Here is a 22,830-nt window from a genome sequence, read left to right as displayed (position 1 = left end):
TAATTGAAGACAGTACTTATGGTAAATTGTGCCCTAATTTACAGGCTGAATGAATTTCTAATTGTCTGTTTCAGCAATAGCAGCCAGTGACTTTCACACACTGCTGTCTATGCTGCTGCCTCTGTTGGATAAAATTCTTGTATAAAATGTTTTGTCGTCTTTTTGCAATTTCTACAATTTATCTTTTGCCCTCTCCTAAGGCCACAATAGGTTAAAGAAAGAGAGAACTTGCATTTATATTGCACTTTTTGCTCCATCTGGACATTCCACAATGCCTCACAGCCAGTTTTTGAAATGCATTTATTGTTATAATGAAGGAGATACAGCAGGACTAGCCATGTAAAAACTGTGGCTACAGCTCAGCAGTTAGGAATCCTGCTGCAGGTAACTCACTGCCTGATTGCCACTCCGCAAAGACCCCAGGAAGCTAATGAATGGATAAATTTATCTTTCAGCATTTACAGGGTATGCTTATGGGGGAAGATGGTGGTATAGGGATATCATAGAATCACTACACTGTGGAAGCAGGCCAATGAGTCCACACTGACACTCCAAAGAGCATCCAAACCTACCACACCCTTGTAACCCTGCATTCCCCATTGCTAACCATCCTAACCTGTACGTTTTTGGGCACTACGGACAATTTCCCACGGCCAGTCCACCTAACCTGCACGTTTTTGGACTATGGGAGGGAACCAGAGTGCACCCAGAGTAAACCCACACAGACATGGGGAGAATGTGCAAACTCCATGCAGACAGACCCCCAAGGGTAGAGTCGAACCCACATCACCAGCACTGTGGGGCAGCAATGCGAACCACTGATCCACTGTCCAGAATCATGTCGCTGAATTATAAATCCAAAAGACCAAAAGTCTGGACCTTACAGTCTCTATGACAGATACCTCTCAATGAACAAACCTTGCAAGCTGGATCAGAGGACTGTTAGAAAGCTTGCACGTCTGCAAACTGCATTAATTTTGGTGGCAGTTTTCCCATAATCCTTTTGTGCAAGTCTGTCGTGAAATATTGAATTCTTAATGAAAACCATCTGGTGCTGTATGAGCCTCTGTGGGAACGGGTAGCTCGGGGCTGGCTTATGAGATTTAGCTGTCGTATTTTGAGGGAACGATTTCCTCCCTGATCGCTCCCGTCACCTGTGGGTTTAGACATCTCGACAGTCTGATTGGTTGGAACAAACTGTTCTGCCTTTCGTGGAAGAAGCACAAATATTTCACGTGGCAGAAAGGTCTGAGATAGACTACATTGAATTCATTCTCTGTTTCATTCTCTACGTACATGTGCAATCAAATTAAATGAATTGCATTCCACTACAAGGGTTCAGTCCATCCCTCCACATTAGCATTCTGTAAGTGAAGGCAAGTGCTTTCCTCAGCATCTGAATCCCCCCATTTATTTTATTGTGCACGAGGTTGATTTTGGGTCTCTCATTCATTCTCGATTTTGATCACTCCAGCATTAGTGGCCGTGCTTTCAGGTAGCTGGGCACTACGCTCGGAAACCCCTTCCAACAAACATTTCCACCTCTCTCTCAATTTGCTCCTTCACATCTCCCTCTTTTAATAAAGCTTTTGCTAAACTTACCTGATGTGACTCAGTGTCAGAATTTCTTTGATAATGCTCCTGTGTCGTGTTTTCAGAAATCTAAGTACATGAGAAACACTGTATGGGGAGGCGATAGCCTAGTGGTATTATTGATGGACCGTTAATCCGGAGACCCAGATAATGCTCTGGGAGCCTGGGTTCAAATCCCGCCAAGGCAGACAGTGGAATTTAAATTCAATAAATATCTGGAATTAATGGTCTAATGATGACCGTGATTCGATTGTCGGGAGAACCCATCTGGTTCACTAATGTCCTTTAGGGAAGGAAACTGCCATCCTTACCTGGTTTGGTCTACATGTGACTCCAGACCCACAGCAATATTGACTCTTAACTACCCCCAGGGCAATTAGGGATGGGCAATAAATGATGCCTGGCCAGTGATGCCCTCATCCTGTGAATGAATAAAGATTTTAAAAGAACTATATAAATGCGGATATAACACAGTGTGGAGGTGGAGGGGATGGTCCTGCTCCTCTGATGCTGCTTGGCCTGCTGCGATCCTCCAGCTCCATACTGTGTTATCTCTGATTCCGTCATCGGCAGTTCTTACTATCACTATATAAATGCAGGTTGCTTTAATGTAGAATAGATAATGTCAATTCAAAAACCTGGAAAACAATTTTCACAAGCATAATCTTTCATTACAATAGTGACTGAGTTTCAGATCAGTAACATGATACGGACCAGATCATCATCTTTAATGGTGTTAATTTAGGGATGCATTTTGACTGAGACTCTGTGGGAGAACTCCCCTGCTCTTCCTCCAAATCATGGCCAAGGGTGAAGACAGGGCCTCAGTTTATAACACCCTTGTCTGAAAGTGTAACACTCCCTCAGTTATGTCAGCCTTCATTAAGAATGAAATCTCTGGAGTGGGACTTGAATTCACAACCTTTTGACCCAGAGTGAGAGCATTACCCACTGAGCCACAGCATAACAGAGTTACCTCTTCTAGCCAGGTGGCTGAAGAATGGGTTCTGTTATACGTCAGGCTTTCTAGCTCCTGTAGGATCCTTTATAGCTTGATGTTTGTTCCTTCAAATATGCAGTGAACAGTGACAGTGAAGGACAGTGTAATACACCAGAAATGTCTGTTGTTTGAGCCCTGGCTGTGATGCATTACATGACAGGGATCCTTTACTTGGTTGCAGTACCCTGGATGTTGGGAGGGATGTACAAGGTTGCATTTCTGACCAGTGTTTCGTGACCATTCCTCCTCACACCACCCACCACCAACAGCCCACCCAACCTCAGCAAGAGTCTGTGAATTTGAATGCATCTATGGAAGTAATCCTTTCAGAAGCACCACATAGTATCACATTTTAAAGACTTCAGCAGGAGGGTAGGTGGGGACAAATCATTGTCGTTTCATTCACACGAGGCATATTGCCAAGTCAACTTGATCTGATTAGTATCTTGTTACAAGCAGCCCATTAATGAAAGTGGCTACTACTTGCTGAAATTCAGTACCTATGTGAAGACTGTAATTCCTCGTCCGCAAATTTTTTTTAACAGTATTCAGTTTACAGAGGTTATAAAACAGACATAATGGCTTGTTTCAAATTCACATCAGAAACACAATCAAATGAAACTGAGATAAGGGTCTAGGCCCGGGGCGTCGGCTTTTGTGCTCCTGGGATGCTGCTTGGCCTGCTGTGTTCATCCAGCCTCACATTTTATTATCTTATATTAGTTGTATCAAGCCTCACATTTTATTATCTTAGTTGTATCACAGTTGTCTCTGATTAGGTCACTCACTTTTACAACTTTCTCTCATGTTCCCTTCCTTCTCTGGTGAAAGAGATGACCATAAATGGGGGAGTTATTCTCTATACCTACTAGCTTCCCCCTACTACCTCATCCTCATCAATTAGCCTGGAGCTGTACTTTTCTCTAAGTGCTAACATAGTATTTATTCTTGGGATGTGGCAAGGCTAGGTTTTGCTGCCCATGCCATAATGCAGAGGGCTGTCAACTAGATGTCTGTGGGCCTGAAGGACAGCAGTGAACCAGATGTTTTTTTGTAAACAAGGATAGCTTTGTGGGACTAGCTTTACATTCCTGATTTAGTCATTGAATTCAAGTTCCAACAGCTGCTGTGGTACACTTTAAGCTCAGAGTCATACTACATGGACCTTTCGGTCCAACCAGTCCATGCTGAACATAATCCCAAGATAAACTAGTCCCACCTGCCTGCTCCTGGTCCATATTCCTCCAAATCTTTCCTATTCATGTACTCATCCAAATGCTTTTTAGACATTGTAATTGTACCCACATCCAACACTTCCTCAGGAAGTTTATTCCATACACAAACCACCATCTGTGTAAAAGAAATAAAAGTCGCTATGTCTTTTTTAAATCTCTCTCCACTCACCTTAAAAATATGCCCCCTAGTCGTGAAACCCGCCATTCCAGGCAAAAAACAACTGCTGTTAACTCTATCTATACCTCTCATTATTTTAGCCCACTTCCCAACTTTCTACGCTCCCCTGGAAAAAGTCCCAATCTATCCAACTTTTCTTTATATGCTCAAACCTTTCATACCCAGCAACATCCTAATAAATCTCTTCTGGATCCTCTCCAGCTTGACAATATCCTTCTAATAACTGGGTGACCATGACACTCAGATAATGACTCATCCATTACTGCCACAGCATGTTCTTGACTGTGTATGAAGCCCTGTATAACACTGGATGGAAATCTTGTAGTGCATTGGGTGAGTGTCACTTCTTCTAGTCCAGCAATTCTAAGTTCAATTCCCACCCCAGGACTTGATGGCCAAAGAAGTTGCTCCAATAACATGGGTTAACAACAGGTTAATTAACTTGTAAACTCTTCCAACACTTACTAATGTCAGGCAGTAAAAGCAGAAGAGATTCCTGATCAGTGATATAATGGAAAGAATGTTGAAGTCTCCAGCAATAGTCTTTTACAGGCAACTAGCTGACCAGAACAAAAGTGTTACTACAGCAACTCAGGCTTGCATAACAGCCACCATAATAATGTCGGTAGTTCAAAAGATGGTATCATTTCAAGTGCAGTTTTATTCATAGATTTTGTTCCTTTGCTAATGTCTTTTAGGGAAAGAAGTCTGCTATCCTCACCTGGTCAAGGCTTCTATGTGACACCAGGTCCACAGCAATGTGGTTGACTCTAATCAATTCCCTTCTGAGCAATTAGGGATAGGTAACAAATGCTGACCTAGCCAGCAATAACCATTTCCCATGAATTAATAAAACATTATGTCAACAAGTCAACAGCAGAGTAATCTGATTAATGAATACACCCTTTCCCCAAGCTTCCCAACCCTGGGTGCCCTTGTATATCCTAATATTCCAATTGTGTGAGTACCATGGGCCTCAATCGTGATTGGTGATGGGGTTAGTCAGCTGTTGGAGGCATCAGAGACTGAGCACAATCCTCGCAGAACGTTGATACGTCCATACTTTCCAGGAACTTTTCTCTGTCCTGAACTCCTGAGCAGGAATCCCAGCTGATTTGGTTGTTGCGTCCAGACATTGATCGGCAAACTTGTCACGGACTGGAGATCACTTCCGTTCACATTCCTGGCTGTTTTGGGCAGAAGACGACTCAAAAATATTAGGAAGTCATTAAGCCTGAAAACAGACATGACGTTAATGTTTTCCATGTGTTCTGTCATGTCTGAACAGAAACAGTCTACTTATTTCTGTGCGCTGTAGATATTACACAGGCATTTTATTAAACTGTTCCCCACTTCCTATCATTCTAGACCCATTGCTCAAAGATCTGAGTGATTTTGACCAAGTACAGGCAAAACATTTGTACACAAAGATGCAGAATGCATTGCCAGAGTCAGTGATTAAGAGAGATCTTATCAAGATGCATAAGTAGGGTTGATGGATAGTTGAAGTAAAGGAGAATAAAAGCTGGTAGGAGCAGCACAAGTGAGATTAAGTTCAGGTGGCATGTGGATATTGCCATCGATATTTTAGGTTGTCTGGTCAGTTTGTGTGCTATGATTTCAGTGTAGATTAATTAAAAGGAGCAAGAAACGTACAAAGGTTTCACTTGTGTCAAGTAACGTCTGAAGCTCCATTTGTAGCATGTACCCATTTCGGAGAAATTTCATGATTTGTTTGCCAGTTCTGAGTGAAATCTCACGCTGATTAATTCACCAGCTTCCTCTGTGTAACCTAACACTAGGTAGCTAGTTACACCTCTGCAACCTTGCTTGCTAGTTGCCCATGAGTAATCTCATACTTGTTCACCTACTTACCCTTATGTATCCACACACTTGTACAGCGGCTCACATTTGTGTAACCTCACACTTGCTCAGTAACTGCCCTTGTGTAACCTAACACCAAGTGGTTACATTGCTGGAATCTCATGTTAATTCTCCTGCAGACTGTAGTTCTTGCTCTAACCTAATTATTCTGAATCTCCTTGTGTATTCCCAGACAGACTGTTGGAATTAAAGCCACGTATTTAAAGGATGGCTGCTTCTGTAGTTCACCCATGCATTTCCCTGTACCCAATGATTGTCTTCAACAGTCTTCGCAGCTCCAATGTCTGATCTCCGTCTTCCTAGTTCCCCAGCATAATCTCTGTTCAACTCACTAGCTAGGCCTGCTTCATGTCAATTAACTGATGTTTGAGGAATGTTACTGTTCCCAGTTGATGAAGTGGGTGTAGTGGGAATTGTTCATGACTAGTGCTTTCTGCTAAGTCTTTTTCCAACTTCCAGTTTTTCTTTGAAAATGACATTTAATTTTCCACTGTTAGATTTTAACTGATGCATGGATAGTGATAGGTGCTTTCAAAACTGCCACAGTTGGAAATTGTTGATGCCGTAATATGTAATTGTTTTTGTTAATTTTTTGTGTAATAAAGTCTGCAGAAGTGAATGCATTTTAGTGAATAACTTCTTAAATTGCATCATTTGTAGTGTTCCTGTGCATCAGTCCCAGACACTGAAGTAACAGAGTGAGTTACCAAGGGCAATACTAATCTTGCAAGTGGTCTAAACTGCACCATATCACTGGTAGGGTAGGATGGAGTTGGGTTGAGTAAGATTGGGTTTGGATAAAATTGATTTGGGTAGGGTCACAGTTGGACTGGATAGGAGTTAAGTTCTGTGTCAATTGGGTTGGAGTGGGATTGGGTTAAATGGAATGGCTCAGACTGGGTTCGATTTGATTGGGGCGGGTTTGGGGAGAGTTGGATTGTGGTAGAATTTGGATCGACAAAAGTTGGATTGTGTAGGGTTCTTATGGGTTTGAGTTAGGAATGGGGTTGGGCTGAGTAGGTTCAATTTAGGATTGGGTCAGCCTGGTTTGGAATCATGTCTGGTTGGGTTGATTTGGAATATAATTGGTTTAGGGTAGGATAGTATTGTGTTTGGGTGGGTCTCTGGCTGCATTGGATTGGGGTCAGTTCATCCTGGAGTGGGATGTTGAGTGTTATTGGGAGATAGGCAATGATCAGGCATGTTGCTAAAAGGGAAGTGGTAAGTTGACAATGTGGGATTGTTGTAAGCCCTGCTCTGTGAGTCTCATTGCCCAGCAAAAAGCCTGTAAACAGTTTATTTCTAACAGGTATTTCTAATTGTGTCCTATTGATATTACACAGATATCTTATCAAAGAATTCCCCACTTTCTATTGTTCCAGACACAATGCTCACAGAGCACAGATGTAAGAAGTCTATGAGGCTTGGCAGTAAAATTTATGTATCCCTGCCGCTTACAGAGAACAATAAAAATGTTCTGATATGTACAGACAGTCTCTTCCCTGTTTAGTTTACTTTTACCATGAAAAATAATTGGATTTTTCCTCAAACTCTGACCCAGTATATCGATAGGTAACTCTCCACCAAAACAGGAGAGAAAGCAGCAAAACCCTTCACACTAACCATTTCTGTCCCATCTCCACCATCAGGGAAACCTTATCATTCCTTTCCTTGCTTTCAGCTCTCATATTCTCTTTGGAAACCTCTCGAGCTTCACGAAATGAGTTATGACCCGGTTAACACACAGCAGTTCACATCATATCCCACACAGATCCCTTTACTCCCCCTTTGTCCTTTCCCTCTCAAAGGTCCACTAGCCTTCCATTTGCCCAGTGAACCATTAATGAGCACGTTGTTCTGTGTGGCTTAGTACTGAGTGGGATGGCTTTATGCAGTTGAACGCTGAGTGCAGTGGTGTTTTCCAGCATAGTAGCGCGGTATCCCATCAGCAACTATGGCACTGTGTGAATTGTGCCACACAGATTACCCTGGCGTCTGGTGTGTGAGCGTGAAACAGAGAGAGATTCCTCGCTATCCTGCATTATTAAACCTTGCATTCAACCTAACAGGCATAATTCTTTGAAATTTGTGTCACAGGTAGACAGGGTGGATAAGAGTGCATTTAGCACTGTTGCCTTCATTGCTCAGACCTTTGAGTATAGGAGTTGGAATGTCATTTTGAAGTTGTACAGGACATTAGAGAGGCCTCTTCTGGAGTAGTGTGTGCAATTCTGCCCGTCCTGTCACAGGAAGGATATTATTAAACTAGAGAGAGTTCAGAAAAGATTTACTAGGATGTTGCCGGGAATGGAGGGTTTGTGCTATAAAAATAGGCTGGATACCTTTTTGTCACTGGAATGTAGGAAGTTGAGGGCTAACATTACTGAGGTTTGTAAAATAATGATAAGTGAATAACAAAGGTCTTTCCCTTAGGGTGGGGGAGTTCAAAACCAGGGAGCACATTTTTCAGGTCGGAGGGGAAAGATTTAAAAAGAACAAAGGAGCAACATTCCTTACAAGTAAGTGGGATGAACTTCCAGAGGAAGTGACAGGTCCAGGTACAGTTACACTGTTTAGAAAAACATTGGGATTATTTCATGGATAGGAAAGGTTTAGAGGGATATAGACCAAATGCAGGCAAGTGGGGCTAGATTAATTTGGAAATGAGGTCAGTGTGTTGGACCGAAGGGTCTGTTTCCAAGTTGTATGACTCTGACTTCAAAGGGCAGTTTATGAAGTTAAAAATGATTTACATTCATTCTCTTGTTTATAATCATCGTGTCAGCCTCCAAAATTCCGAAATTTGGACTTATTCCATCAATTTTTGATTATTTTCCTCATCTGCTCTGTTTGAAATGAGAGCCTGGGCGTGGATTTTGACAGTGGTTATTACTTGCTTAGTGCATCGAACTGTGGACTCTTCACAATTACCATTTGCAGTTTATTATTGGGAACTGCCTGCAGAGCCGCTTTGTCTTCTGTCATTCATTGGTATTCAGCATTTCTGCCTAGTCCCTGGATCTGAATGCAGTGCCCTGTCGACGTGGGACTGATGCAATCCCAGTCCGTCGGAGAGCGTAGGGGGTGTGAGGCATTTGAGAAAGCGGTGTGGTGACCAGTTTTAATTTGTCTTCTAATTATATGTTAGCCCCAAGGTCCTGCAAAATATGTTCCACACATGAATGTTTACTTTGAGCTAAACAAAGACATCAGACAGCTAACAGTTCACAAGAGCAGAGGAACAAAAAAAAAGTCCAGAGTTGCCTGGTTCCACACTGTCTCCCCCTTTTCATTTTCTCTCTGCATCTTTATTTCACATTCTTTCTGTTTTCTGCAAATGTCTTTTTGGTTTCCTCGACATCTGTCTCTCATTTACTTTTAATTTTGTTGTCCCTTTCTCTTTATCCTCCCACTTCGAGTCATAGTCATTGCGTTGTTTGGATCTGTAGCACAGAAAAAGGCCATTCAGCCCATTGTGTGCACCAGTCATGAGCCACCTAACTATTTTATTCCCATTTTTTCCAGCACTTGGCCCATAGCCTGTATGCCTCAGCATTGTAAATGCAGTTCCCTTTCATCTTTTCCTGTCATGGTATCCTTTGTCTCTCTTTTCAGCCTTTCTCTCGATTCTGAATCCCCTTCACTCTTTCCTACCCATGTTCATTCCTTCATTCATTTTCTCGTCATCTCACTGATTTCTCTCTCCTTCCCGTAATTGTGTTTTGCACCACCCTTGTGCTGCTGCGTTATTCTAGCAATCGATTCTGTTGGTCCACACTACCCGCCATGTACAACGAGAGAACTGGATTCACAGCCTGCTGCCATTACTGGCACGAGGCTCACTTTTTTAAACAACGCCCTGACTCCTTAAACTTCATTCCCCTCAGCGGCAGAAGGCTGTAGCACTGATTCCTGGAAATCTGTGCAGTCGGACTAACCAAAACTAGGTTGGGCCTGAGAAACTGAAGCCAGGGAAATAATGATAGGAGTGGCACTGCAGACAGCTGGATAGAGATGGAGCCGAGGAGACAGACAGATGAGCTGTATAGTGACAACATGTCTCTCTGTTCTCCTCTCTCCTACTCCTCTCCAAGCTCCTCACTTCACCGCACATAGTCTCTTTACTTTCCCTTCTCATTCTGTCCACTTCCACTCAGTACTGAACTGTGTTGAAGCGGCAGCCTGGATTAAATAAAACCATAATCTGTTGGAGCAGAAGTAGGCCATTCAGCCTTTCGAGTCTTCTACACTATTCGGTGAGATCATGGCTGGTCTGATAATCCTCAACTCCACTTTTCTGCCTTTTCCCCATAATCCTTAATTCCCCTTACCCATTAAAGATCTACGACCTCAGCCGTGAATTTACTTAAAACCACTCGGTCTCTGCAGCCCTCTGCGGTAAAGAATTCTGCAGATTCACGACCCTCTGAGAGAAGAGATTCCTCGCCATCTCTGTTTTAAATGAGCGAGGGGTAACCTTTTCACACAAAGTGGTGCATAAATGGAATGAGCTGCCAGAGGAAGTGCTGGGGTGGGGGGGGTGGGGGGGGGGATTCTATTACAACATTTAGAAGACATTTGGACAGATACATGGATGGGAAAGGTTAGAGGGATATGGGCCAAATGCAGGAAAATGGGGCTGTTTCAGTTTAGGAATCCTGGTCAGCATGGACAAGTTGAGCTGAAGGGCCCATTTCCATGCAGTATATCTCTATGACTCTAAGTGAAGGCACTGTAGCTAAGTTTGCAGTCAACACAAAGATAGGAAGGAAGTATTTATTGGGGAAATAAATAATTTGCAGATGGAATAGATAGATTGAATGAACAGCAGATGGACTATAACATAGGAAAAAGTGAAAGCTGTTCACTTTGGCAGGAAGAAAAGTTATTACTCGAACAGAGAATAACTGCAGAAATCTGAGGTGTAGAGAAATCTAAGTGTTTCAATGAATAAGTGACTAAATCTAATCATAGAAACATAGTGGAAGCAGGCCCTTTGGCTCATCAAGCGCAGCCCGACCCTCTGAAGAGTGTCCCATTCAGACCCATCCTGCTCTCCTAAACCTATAACCCTGCATTTCCCATGGCTAATCCAGTTAGCTTGCACATCTGTAGGCACTATGGACAATTTAGCATGGCCAACCCAGCTGACCTGCACATCTTGGGACTGTGGAAGGAAACCAGGGCACCTGGAGGAAACCCAAGCAGATACGGGAAGAATGTGCAAACTCCACACCGACAGAAACCACTTAATTTGACAAGAATTGAACGTAATGTAAGAATGTTTTGCTCAGGTTGTACAGGGCATTGTTGAGAATACATCTCAAATAATGTGTGTAGTTTTGGTTTCTTTATCTAAGGATGGATGTAAATATATTGGAACCTGTTTACTAGATTGACAGCTGGAATGAGTGAGTTGTCTTATGAGAAGAGGTTTGACAGGCTGGGCTTGTTTCCACTTGAGTTTAGAAGAGTGAGGGATGACTTGATTGAAATGTATAAGATCCTGAATGATCTCGACAAGGTAGATGTGGAAAGGATTTTTCCTCTTGTGGTCAAGTGCAGAACCAGGGGGTGGTGGAGGCAGCATCATTGAGTATTTTGAAGACAGAGGTAGATAGATTCTTTTTTAGTCTGGCGGAATCAAAAGTCATTGGGGGTAGGTGAGAATGTGAAATGTGAAATACAAACAAGAGTGGTTAAGTTCTTACTGAATGGTAGAGTAGACTTGAAGGGTTGCGTGTCTATTTCTGCTCATTACCTTGGTATGACTTGTAACTGCAGAGATGTGAAGGGGGATTTGTGGATGAGGTCAGAGAGGGATTTGAAAACAAGGATAAGAATCTTCAAAAGACACAGTGCTGGATCAGGGCCTCATGCTGAACAACAGGCACATGGTGATGAGTGAACAGAATGTTGCTACATAGGTAGCAGTGTTTTAGATGAGTTCAGATTCATGAAGAGTGATTAATTTCCACATCGGGAAGGCAATGGGCTTGGTGGTATTATTGCTGGACTGTTAATCCAGAGACACAGATAACGTAATGAGGACCCAGGTTTGAATCCCGCTACGGCAGACGGTGGAATTTGAATTCAATAAATATCTGGAATTAAGAATCTAATGATGACTGTGAACCCATTGTCGATTGTTGGGAAAAACCTGTCTGGTTCACTCATGCCCTTGAGGGAATGAAACTGCCATCCTTACCTGGTCTGGCCTCCATGTTACTCCAAACCCACAGCAATGTGGTTGCCTCTTAACTGCACCCTGGGCAATAAATGTTGCCTTGCCAGTGATGCTCTCATCCTGTTAATGAATAAAATAAATAAAGAAACATCTGTCAAAAGGTGTGACATAGATTCTTTTTCAACATGTATATTTATTTATGGCATATAGACATTATTCGCTAAGCCAGCATTAATTGCCAATCCTTTGAAGTTGTTGGTGAGTTGATCCAGGATTTTGATCCAGTTCCAGTGATATATTTCCAAGTCAGGATGGTGTGTGGCTGGGAGGGGTGCCTGCAGCTTGGTCATATCCCCGTGTATCGGCTCCTGATCTTCTAGAGGTTAGGGGGTCAATGATTTGGAAGTTTCTGTTACAGGAGGTATGGTAAGTTACTGCAGTGCATCTTGTAGATGGAATACACTATCACCTGTTGAAAAACAGAGCAGACTTAATGGGCTGAATGGCCTATTTCTCCTATGTTTTAATGTCTTATTTGGGAAAGAGAACAAAGAGTCATCCAGTAGACAGACATGTTCAACCTTGGTGTTGTGTCCTACTCTTTTATGAACTAAGTGCAAACATGTTGTTTAAAAAAAGAAATTGTTGTTTCCTGCATATAATGCTTCCTTTTCTATACCCTGTAGATCTTATCCTAATGAGCTGGGCCCCAAACACTGGACCCACAGCAGATTTGAATATGTTATGAAGCTGAAGCAAGCTGCCCTCAAATCAGCAAGGAAACAGTGGGCTGATTACATCTTGGTGAGTGAAACTGACAATCTTTTCTTGGAGTGTCGGAGGCTGAGGGGGCGACCTCATGGAGGTTTATGAAATCATGAGGGGGCATGTGTGGAGTGAATTGCCAACGGTAGGGGTGTCCAAAACTAGAGGGCATATGCTTAAAGTGAGAGGGGAAAGATATAAAAAGGGGCACCTTTTTTAGGCAGAGGGTGGTGCATGTATGGAATTTGCTGCCAGGGGAGGCGGTGCAGGCTGGTACAATTACAGCATTTAAAAGGCGTCTGGATGTGTATATGAGATAACAAGGTGCAGAGCTGGATGAACACGGCAGGCCAAGCAGCATCAGAGGAGCAGGAAGGCTGACATTTTGGGCCTAGACTTTTTTCAGAAAATGAATAGGGAGGGTTTAGAGGGATGTGGCCCAAATGCTAGCAAATGGAACTATTTTAATTTAGGATATCTGGTCGGCGTGGACAAATTGGACCAAAGGGTTTGTTTCCATGCTGTACAACTCCAAGATTTTATAACTCAAGGGAACAAATCAACTTTAGCAATGACCACATGGTGCCATGTGTGGTATCTCATTGAAACTTACAAAATTCTTAAAAGGTTAGGCAGGGTCAATGGAGAATGGATGTGTTCCCTGCCTGGGAGGGACACAGGAGGCATGTCTCAGGATAAGAGGCAAACCATTTTGGAGTGATTTGAGTTGTATTTTTTCCACTCAGAGGATAGTGAATCTGTGTAATTTTCTACTCTCGGGGGCTGTACTAGTTCAGACATTGAGTACGTTCTCATATTAATGACAGGCAACGCGGGGCTCAATGGTTAACACGTTTGCCTCGCAGCACCATGTTAAGTTGCTGATAATGTCTAGGGATGTGTAGGTTAGGTGGGTTAGATATGGGAAATGCAGGGTTACAGGGATAAGGAGGACAGGAGGGCTGTGCCCGGGTGGGACACTCTTTTGAGAGTCAGTGTGGACTTGTTGGGCCAACTGGCCTGTTACCACAACCTCCCAAATCCTATACTCAATACACTGACCAATAAAGGCAAGTGTACCTGACACCACCTTCACTCCACTGCCTATGACTGCACTTTGAAGGAACTGTGTATCTGCATCCCAGGTTCTGTTCAGCAACACTCCCCAGGACCTTACCATTAAGTGTAGAAGTCCTGACCTGATTTGCCTTTCCAAAACGCAGCACCTCGCATTTATCTAAATTAAACTCCATTGGCCACTCCTTTTTGGACTGGAGGCCGTGATCATTGGTGTTCCACTGGGATTGGTACTGGGTCTGCTTTTGTTTGTCATTTATATAAACGATTTGAATGAGAATATAGGAGGCAAGCTTAGTAGGTTATTCGGTTGTAGTTTGTTGTATAGTGGTGAGTAAGAAGGCTATTTAAGGTTACAAAGGGATCTTGATCAATTGAGTCAATGGGCTGAGGAGTGGCAGATGGAATTTAATTTGGAATAAATGTGGTGTATTGTACTTCAGGAAAACAAACAAACTTCTACAATTAATGGTAATAAAATGTGAGGCTGGATGAACACAGCAAGCCAAGCAGCATCTCAGGAGCACAAAAGCTGACGTTTCGGGCCTAGACCCTTCATCAGATGCCTCTCTGATGAAGGGTCTAGGCCCGAAACATCAGCTTTTGTGCTCCTGAGATGCTGCTTGGCCTGCTGTGTTCATCCAGCCTCACATTTTATTATCTTGGAATCTCCAGCATCTGCAGTTCCCATTATCTCTTCTACAATTAATGGTATGGCCCAGAGTAGGGTTGTAGAACAGAGACCTAGGGGTTCAGGTACATAATTCTTTGAAATTTGCATGACATTTAGAGAGGGTGGCTAAGAAGGCATTTAGCACACTTGCCTTCATTGCTCAGACCATTGAACATAAGAGTTCGGATGTCCTGTTGAAATTGTACAAGATATTGGTGAGGCCTCTTCTGGAATACTGCGTGCAGTTCTGGTCACCCTGTTATGGGAAGGATATTATTATGTTCCTGGGAATGGAGGGTTTGAGTTATAAAAATAAACTAGAGGGACTTTTTTTTAACTGAAGTGTAGGAGATTGAGGGGTGATCTTGTAGAAGATTATAAAATCATGGGTAACATAGATAAGATGAATGGCAAAGATCTTTTCCCTAACGTTGGGCAGTTCAAAACTAGAGACATATTTTTCAGGTGAAAGGAGAAAAATTATAAAGGACGTGAGGGGCAGCGTCTTTATACAGGGAATGGTTGGTGTGTGGAATGAACTGCCGGAGAAAGTGATGGATGTGGGTACAGTTATAACTTTTAAAAGATATTTGGGTAATGGGTTTGGATTAGGGGTGGCACGGTGGCTCAGTGGTTAGCGTAGCTGTCTCATAGCACCAGGGACTTGGGTTCACTTCCATCGTTGGGTGACAGTCTGCATGGAGTTTGCACATTCTCTGTGTGGGTTTTCTCCCTGTGTTATAGTTTCCTCCCACAGTCTAAAGATATGCAGGTGCATTGGCCGTGATAAATTGCCCATAGTGTGCAGGCTAAGTGGGTTAGCCATTCGAAATGCGGGGATGGGGTGGGTCTGGGTGGGGTGCTGTTTGGAGGATTGATGTGGACTCGTTGGGCTGAGTGGCCTGGTTCAAAGTTGTAGGGATCCTAAGTACATGAATAGGAAAGGTTTGGAGGGATATGGGCTAAATACAGATAGATGGGACAAATTTAGTTTGGGAACATGGTTAGAATGGACTGTTTGTGGTCTGTTTCCATGTTGTATGCCTCTAACTTCCTATATTTTTTAGACTAATAAAAAATTTATCTGCTGTAATCCCCTTATTAAAATGCATTTTCTTTGTGTCAATTTCTTTGAGCTGCATTAATTTTTATTGTTGCTGCACTTGGAACCGTGCCAAGCAGAAATGGCCCTGTCATCCATCTGATGAACACTGTTAATAATTCTCAGTTGCTGTTAAAAAAAAACAGCAACACAATTCTGGTTCAGCTGGACAACTGGCTAACTCTTAAATTGATGCGGAAACTAAGGACTAAATCTCAAAGGAAGCATCATAGTTTGCATTGAAACATGCTACCACATTCCTGCCTCTGTGATGCCCACTGTTTGTAGAAGGCTTGAGGTGTGTCAGCGAACAGTGGATACTCCCTCGGTAAGGATGCAACTACAGTTACAACGTTTAAAAGATATTTGGATAAAGGATTTAGACAGAGGTAACCCGAAAAGACATGTGGCCAGTTTGGAAGAATGACCCCCTGCACAAATTGCTGCACAGGCCTGTTATTGCATCATCCCCATCAGTTGGACCCAGGGAGCAGACCCATGGGGACATGCACTGACCTGCCCGGCTTCGTCCTCACTGGGTGCCCAGAGTTCAGAAAAGTGGAACTGAAGTGCGAACAAAACATAAGTAGGCTCCTTTCCGTAGATACTGCCATTCTTGCTGAGGTTCGACAGCACTTTCTGCTTTTAATTCTGATTTCCAGAATCTGCAGCGTTTTGCTTATGTTCAAACTTCCATTATGGACCAAAACGGAATGCATTGAGCTTCATTTGAATGGTTGAGGGAGTCCATAGATGCAGATTGCTAAAATAGAGTACTTATGTAAAAAAATGAAACAAAAAGACTGCTGTAATTTAGCTTTTATTTGTAGAGGGCTAGGATATGAAAGGGAAGGAAATTTTGCCACGATCATGCAAGACATTATTTTGACCATTTCAGAAACATTTGAAACATACAGGAGTCTTGAGTGGTTTTACAGGATAAATACCGTGAGGGTTTTTCCCCTCATGGGAGAATCTAGGACTAGAGGACATAGTGCTGTATTAAAGGGGTGCCAATTTAATCATAGCCTAGGATGCTTGCAGTGAGGAAAAAGGCCATTTGGTCCAACATATCCATGACCATTCTCTGAAGAGCATCCCATCCAGACTCATCTCCCCTGTAGCCCTGCATTTCTTACGGCTAGCCCACGTATCCCTGGACACTATGGTCAATTTAGCATGGCCAATCCACCTAACCTGCAATCTGTGTACCGTGGGAGGAAACCAGAGCACCTGGAGGAAATCCACACAGACAGTCACCTGAAGCCGGAATTGAACCTGTGTCTTTGGCACTTTGAGGCAGCAGTGCTAACCACTGTCCCATCCGAAAAAAGGACTGAAATGAGAAATTCCTTCTTCAAGTAGGTTGAGAGTCTTTGGAACTCCTTGCCACAGAGAGTTGTCAGGGCAGAGTCCTTGTGTATATTTCAGACTGAGACCGATAGATTCTTGGTCAGTCAGGGAATTAAGGCTTATGAGGAAAATGCAGGAAAGTAAAGCTCTCTGATGAAGGGTCTAGGCCCGAAACATCAACTTTTGTGCTCCTGAGTTGCTGCTTGGCCTGCTGTGTTCATCCAGCTTCACACTTTATTATCTTGGATGTAAGGAACGTTGGATCAGCTATAATCATATTGAATGGTGGAGCAGACTTGAAGGGCTGAATGGCCCACTCCTGTTCCTGTTTCTTGTGGTCTTATAGAATTCTGTGTATAGTTTTGTCTGCTATACCTTAGAAAGAGTAAACATCAACCTTGAAAGGATGAACTAAAATGTAGTGTGGATTATGAGGAGCAATTGTATAAACTAGGTTTATAGTCCTTGCAATACAGAAAGTTATCGGGCAATTTGTTTGAGGTTCTTATGCTCTTAGAAGGATCTGATACAGTAAATCCAGAGAAATCTTTACTGGGAGGAATCTGAGATGAGAGGTGGTCACCTTATGATCAGAGCCAGGCCCTCAGGAGAGCAGTGTGGACACACTTCCTCACAAGCAGAAGTTTGGATTCTTCTCTGACAGAAATAATTAATCGTGTAAAACCAGAAATGGATTTTTGCTGGATACCACTGCGTAGATATGTGGGGTTAAGACTGTAATGAGCCATGATCAGACTGAATGTTGGAACAGGCTCCAAGGGGCTGAATGGTCTCCCTACAGTTTGTGTGTTCCCTCATCAACAGCATCAAGGGACATCCAGGTCCCAGAGGCAGCACAAGGGAGAGCCGTAAGGTGTGAGAGGAAGGGGGTTCAAGGAATGACATGTTGAACAAAGCTGGGTGCTTTAGACTCATCGAGACACCTCCCAGCAGAATTGCAACGAGAATAAGAAATGCCTAACAGTCTACAGAATACAAAGCAGAAGCAAGGTTGCTCAGTACAGTAAGTCAGAATTGTGAAGTCAAGTCTAAGATGAAGTCCAGCAGTATTTTTCCATGCTGCAGCAATGACTGGAACTAATTATCAGGAGGAACTGCTAAGCTGAGTACATTGTTTCAAAGATCAGTCAGAATGCTACATTGGAAAGATTGAGAGAATAGTCTGGAAGATGAGATTAAATGAGCTGATTGGCTCTACTTGTTTAAACTTTACTTTAGAATCTCGTGAAATGTAAACTGGCAACAATGAGCGAGACTATACTACAGGTTACAGAGGGAGCTGACAGATAAGGTATGGAGGCATGGCGGGACGAGATGGTGAATGTGCCATTTCTAAGCAAATTCCGTTTTAATAGCTGGGTCAGACTCTCTGATCTCTGCTGGCATGTGGTCCTGCCACGAGGAAGTGACCTCCTGCTGAGCAGATCAGAAGCATTTGTATGCCTCTCCATCTCACTATAAGAATGATTGTGAGGCAAGTGTCTTAATGCATTAAAGTTCACTATCAGTCTCTGCTTTCGCAGAATTGGCAAGTTTTGCCGCACAGCAAGAGGCCCTTCAACCTAACCCTAACCCATTTTGTCTGCTCTCGTCATCGAGCACATATCTACTTTAATCCCATCTTCCAGTACCTCTTCTGTAGCTTTGTTATGCTGTGGCGTTTCAATTATTCATTTAATTCCTCCTTAAATGATGTGAGGGATCCCGCCTCTATTGCTCTTTTAGGCAGTGAGTTCCAGATACTCTGTACCCACCGGGTGAACACATTGTCCTTCAAATTCCTGCTAAAACTTTAAATCTCTGCCCTGTTGGTGTTCATCTCTCCACCAAGGGTAAATGTTTCTTCTTATTTACCCAATCTATAACCCCTCATAACTTTGCACACCTCAGGTTGTTGACTTGCTTGCCAAGCTGGCTTATTTTCATTCAGATGTTTCATCACCATGCTAGGTAACGTCATCGGTGAGGCCTCTGATGAAGTGATGTTATTTTACTTCGCTTGAAATTTATACTGCCCGGTCCATTATAGTAAGTAGTGCCATTTTTTGTTTTGTTCTGTATGGGTTTGGAAATGACTACTCACCATAACTGACCGGATAGTTTAAATTCCAAGCAGAGTAGAACAATGTTGCCTCATCGGAGGCTCCACTGATGATGTTACTTAGCATGGTGACAAAATGTCTGTTTGATAACCAGTCAGCTCGGCGAGCAAGCCAATAACCTCATCCACAACCCGAGCTACAAATCTTTACTAAAACTTTGCATCCCTCAATCAGGTACCTCCTCAGCTTTCTCTGCTCAAAGGAAAACAACCCCAGGCTATCTAGTTGCTCTTCAAACAGCCGAGGTGTTATCCTGGTGAATCTCCTTTGTACCCTCTCGTGCAATCACACCCTTCCTGTAGTGAGGCAACCAGACTTGTACACACCTCTCCAACTGTGGTCTAACTTACATTTTATATAGCTCCATCATAATGTGCCATATCTTGTATTCAGTGCCTCCACTAATAAAGGCAACTATCCCATATACCTTCCTAACTACCTCATCTCCCTGAATTACTGCTTTCAAGGAGCTATGGACATGTGCATTGAGGTCACTCTGATCCTCTGAACATTGCAGGGTTCACACACACCCTTATCATCTTTGTCCTCCCAAAATTGCATTACTTTACACTTTTCAGGATTAAATTCTATTAGACACTGTTCTGCCCATCTGACCAGCCTGTCTATTATCGTCCTGTAGCCTAAAGCTTTCTTACTCACTATTCACCTTATCACCAATTTTCATTTTAACTGCAAACTTACGGATTTCAGTTTTTGGCATTTTGTCTCCTGAAGTAGTAACCTCAATGTGGCAATGCTTATGTAATCTCCCGTATTGTAGAAAACAGTGTGTGGATATTGTGGTATTGAAGAATCCAACGAACAGTTATTACAAAAAACTTTTATGTTCAAACATTATATTCCTTGGGCACATAAGTATCTGGGCTAATGTTAAATGATTAGGTTATGACAAGGCTGCACGCTTCCCATAGTGTGTCATGCTGCATATGATTTGAGGTAAGACAGTCTGAGGTTATGTGTTGTGATACAACATGATATAATTAACATGTCTGTTGAAGGTGTACTGACTGTGTGGCATAACAGGACATGTTCAAGCCTGACTCCAGAATCTTGTTAGGTAATGTAGCTGAAACTTCAGTGCTTACCAACACCTTCTCAAGGGCAATTAAGGATGAACAATAAACTTAGACACTTGAAATCCCATGAATGAATCGAACAGAAACAGACTTGGTTGGTAATAAAAATGTTGTAGTCTCTGTAGGTCCTGAAACCTTTCTCAAATAACAAACACACCACTTGTGTCAAAAAATGTGGAGCTGGAAAAGCACAGCATCTGAGGAGGAGGCAAGTCAATGTTTTGGGCTGAAACCCTTCTGCAGTCCTTACAGTCGCCAAACGTGTCACTGGTGCTGCTTTTACTGTTCCTCCTTTAAATACAACACAATCTCCATGTGCCAATAACAAGAGGCATTGATTTTCCACTCGTCGTAATTTTGAATAGATTTTACTGACATGCAGACCACAAAATCAAGGTTAACTTTTGTTACTATCAATGCATCAACAGCAATGAAGGACAAAGATTTACTTGGCAATAAATTAATCAATTCAAATCACTTTCGCCTGTAAACCCCAGAGGTTAGTTAACATTTTCCCAGTTAAGGAACACCTACACATCTACATTATTGGCTTATGACTCCCTTCTGACAGATGTTCAACTGCTATAGTTTCAGTTTGGCCATGTTAAGCATATTTGGCTGCAGCCAAGTTCTACAATTCTCTTGCGTTTTGGTCATCAGAAGCAGTCAAGAATCCGAGTACTTTCGGTCTAAGGCTGAAAATCAAACAACTCCTAAACACACAGCACATCGCATCAGTCAGTACAAAGCAAGTGATGATGAATTATAGGATCCTGACAGTGCAGATAGAAGCCATTTGGCCCTTCAAATCTGCACCAACCCCCTGTGTGGCATCCCGCCTCATCCCTTAAACCCGTGTTTATCACAGTTAATTCATTTCGCCTGCACATCCCTGACCACTATGGGACAATTTAGCATGCCAATTCACCTCACCTGCACAATTACAAATGTATAAAACCTTGAGGCAGCAGCTCCATTATAATCACTGCTTTACTGCTCACAGTGGGTCCCTTGACCAAATCATGTTGGTCTGGTCCAAGTAGACTTTTTTTTCCCCCCATTACTTGAGCAGTTAGGGAATAGGTCAGTCCATTTCAGTGCCTTCACCTTCAAATATTAATCACTAGCAAAATGTTTAATACATGCAATACCTGATTTAAAGCTCTTTCTATATTATTCCATCAAATATCCAGATATTGTAAAGTATTTGCAGGACAGAAACAGACCATTCAGACTACCAGATGCATGCGTTTTTATACATACATATGCGTTAGGAGGAGTAGGCCACTCAGCCCCTCGACCCTGCTCCATTGTTTGACCCAATCATGGCCTATCTGATTATTCCATATTCCTGACTACCCCCAATAAGCTTTCAATCACTTGCTACTGAAGAATTTATTTACTTCAGTCTTAAAAACATTTAAAGCTTCTTACTCTCACACTCTCTTGAGGCCACCCGTAATCCCATCCACATCGCCTTCTCTTTCTTTATCCCTGAAGTACATAGCTCGCTTCCCTGTAAAGGCTATCTGCTTTGAGTTAAGTATATTGCAGTCAAATATTGCACAGGTAAGAGGTAGGAAAATATCCTTCTTTGCGTCTTCACTCAGTTCCTGGTCTTGTGACACATGCTGAGTAAAGCAACCTCACCACCGTTCAACCAAGCACAACATGCCCAACAGAACCTTCCATGAAGTCAACAATAAAAGGAATCTGGCATGTGCTTCCTATCAACAGCAATCATTGGGCAGCTAGCCTGTCAGTGAGGATTGTACTTGCTTGCAACAAAACAGATTTGTTGCTTTGGGTCACTGGCCATGCTGTTTAGTAGGTTGCTCAGCCAAGGATATCTGTTGTTCTGGTCAGTGAGCCTCAGGAACACCGAACCCCCTCCCCCCCAAAAAAAACACACACATACCTTATATTCTGAGACTACGCCCTCTGGTCCTCGACTCTTCCATCCTGTCAGCATTTACCCTGTCAAGCCCTTTAAGGGTCCTGGATGTCTCAATGAGATCAGATACCTTATGGGCTGCAATGTTTTGCAGCTTTTGCACCCCATCTGTTGGGGCTACAGCCAGGTAGCATGTCAGGTTCAGACTTCCAATTCTGTCAACGCTGCCTGAAAGAGCATTAGATCTTTAGGGGGTCTGTCCTTCTTTATTCTTGTCGCTTGATGCCACACTATGAGTTTGGGTTTATGACAGACTGGTTGAGGAGACAGCAAAGTCAAGACCTGTCATCAGGCTTGGACTTCAAGTTAACACTATTTATTACATGCTAATATTGAATGAAGTTACATAGTAATCCCCGATATACCAGGCTCAAATTTTTAATGACTTCATATAAAGCCTTATCTTCTATCTCCATCCATTCATATTCATGCTATTGTATTTATTTGTATAGAGGGATGGTGTTATGAAGCAAAGGCTAAACACATTGAGGCCCTGTCCTTTGGAGTTTAGGAGATTGAGAGGTGATCTCATTGAGACATCCAGGATCCTTAAAGGGCCTGACAGGCTAAGTGCTGACAGGATGGAAGAATCTAGGACCAGAGGGCGTA

At 42.8% G+C, this 22,830-nt stretch overlaps 1 protein-coding gene across 2 annotated transcripts in view; it reads left to right on the top strand.

Annotated features, from left to right (window-relative positions):
- The window catches only part of cercam (cerebral endothelial cell adhesion molecule), a 91,452-nt gene that overhangs the window by 5,794 nt on the left and 62,828 nt on the right, over positions 1-22,830 (top strand). For both annotated transcript variants that reach the window (XM_048559240.2, XM_059638295.1), the window contains exon 4: positions 12,764-12,881. In XM_048559240.2, the coding sequence (XP_048415197.1) occupies positions 12,764-12,881 (118 nt within the window). The remainder of the gene's footprint in view (positions 1-12,763; positions 12,882-22,830) is intronic.

This window comes from Stegostoma tigrinum, chromosome 29, assembly GCF_030684315.1.
Source record: "Stegostoma tigrinum isolate sSteTig4 chromosome 29, sSteTig4.hap1, whole genome shotgun sequence".
Classification (NCBI taxonomy): Eukaryota; Metazoa; Chordata; class Chondrichthyes; order Orectolobiformes; family Stegostomatidae; genus Stegostoma; species Stegostoma tigrinum.
The sequence above is the reverse complement of the archived record's forward strand: the minus strand, read 5'-3'. Positions and strand labels throughout refer to the sequence as shown.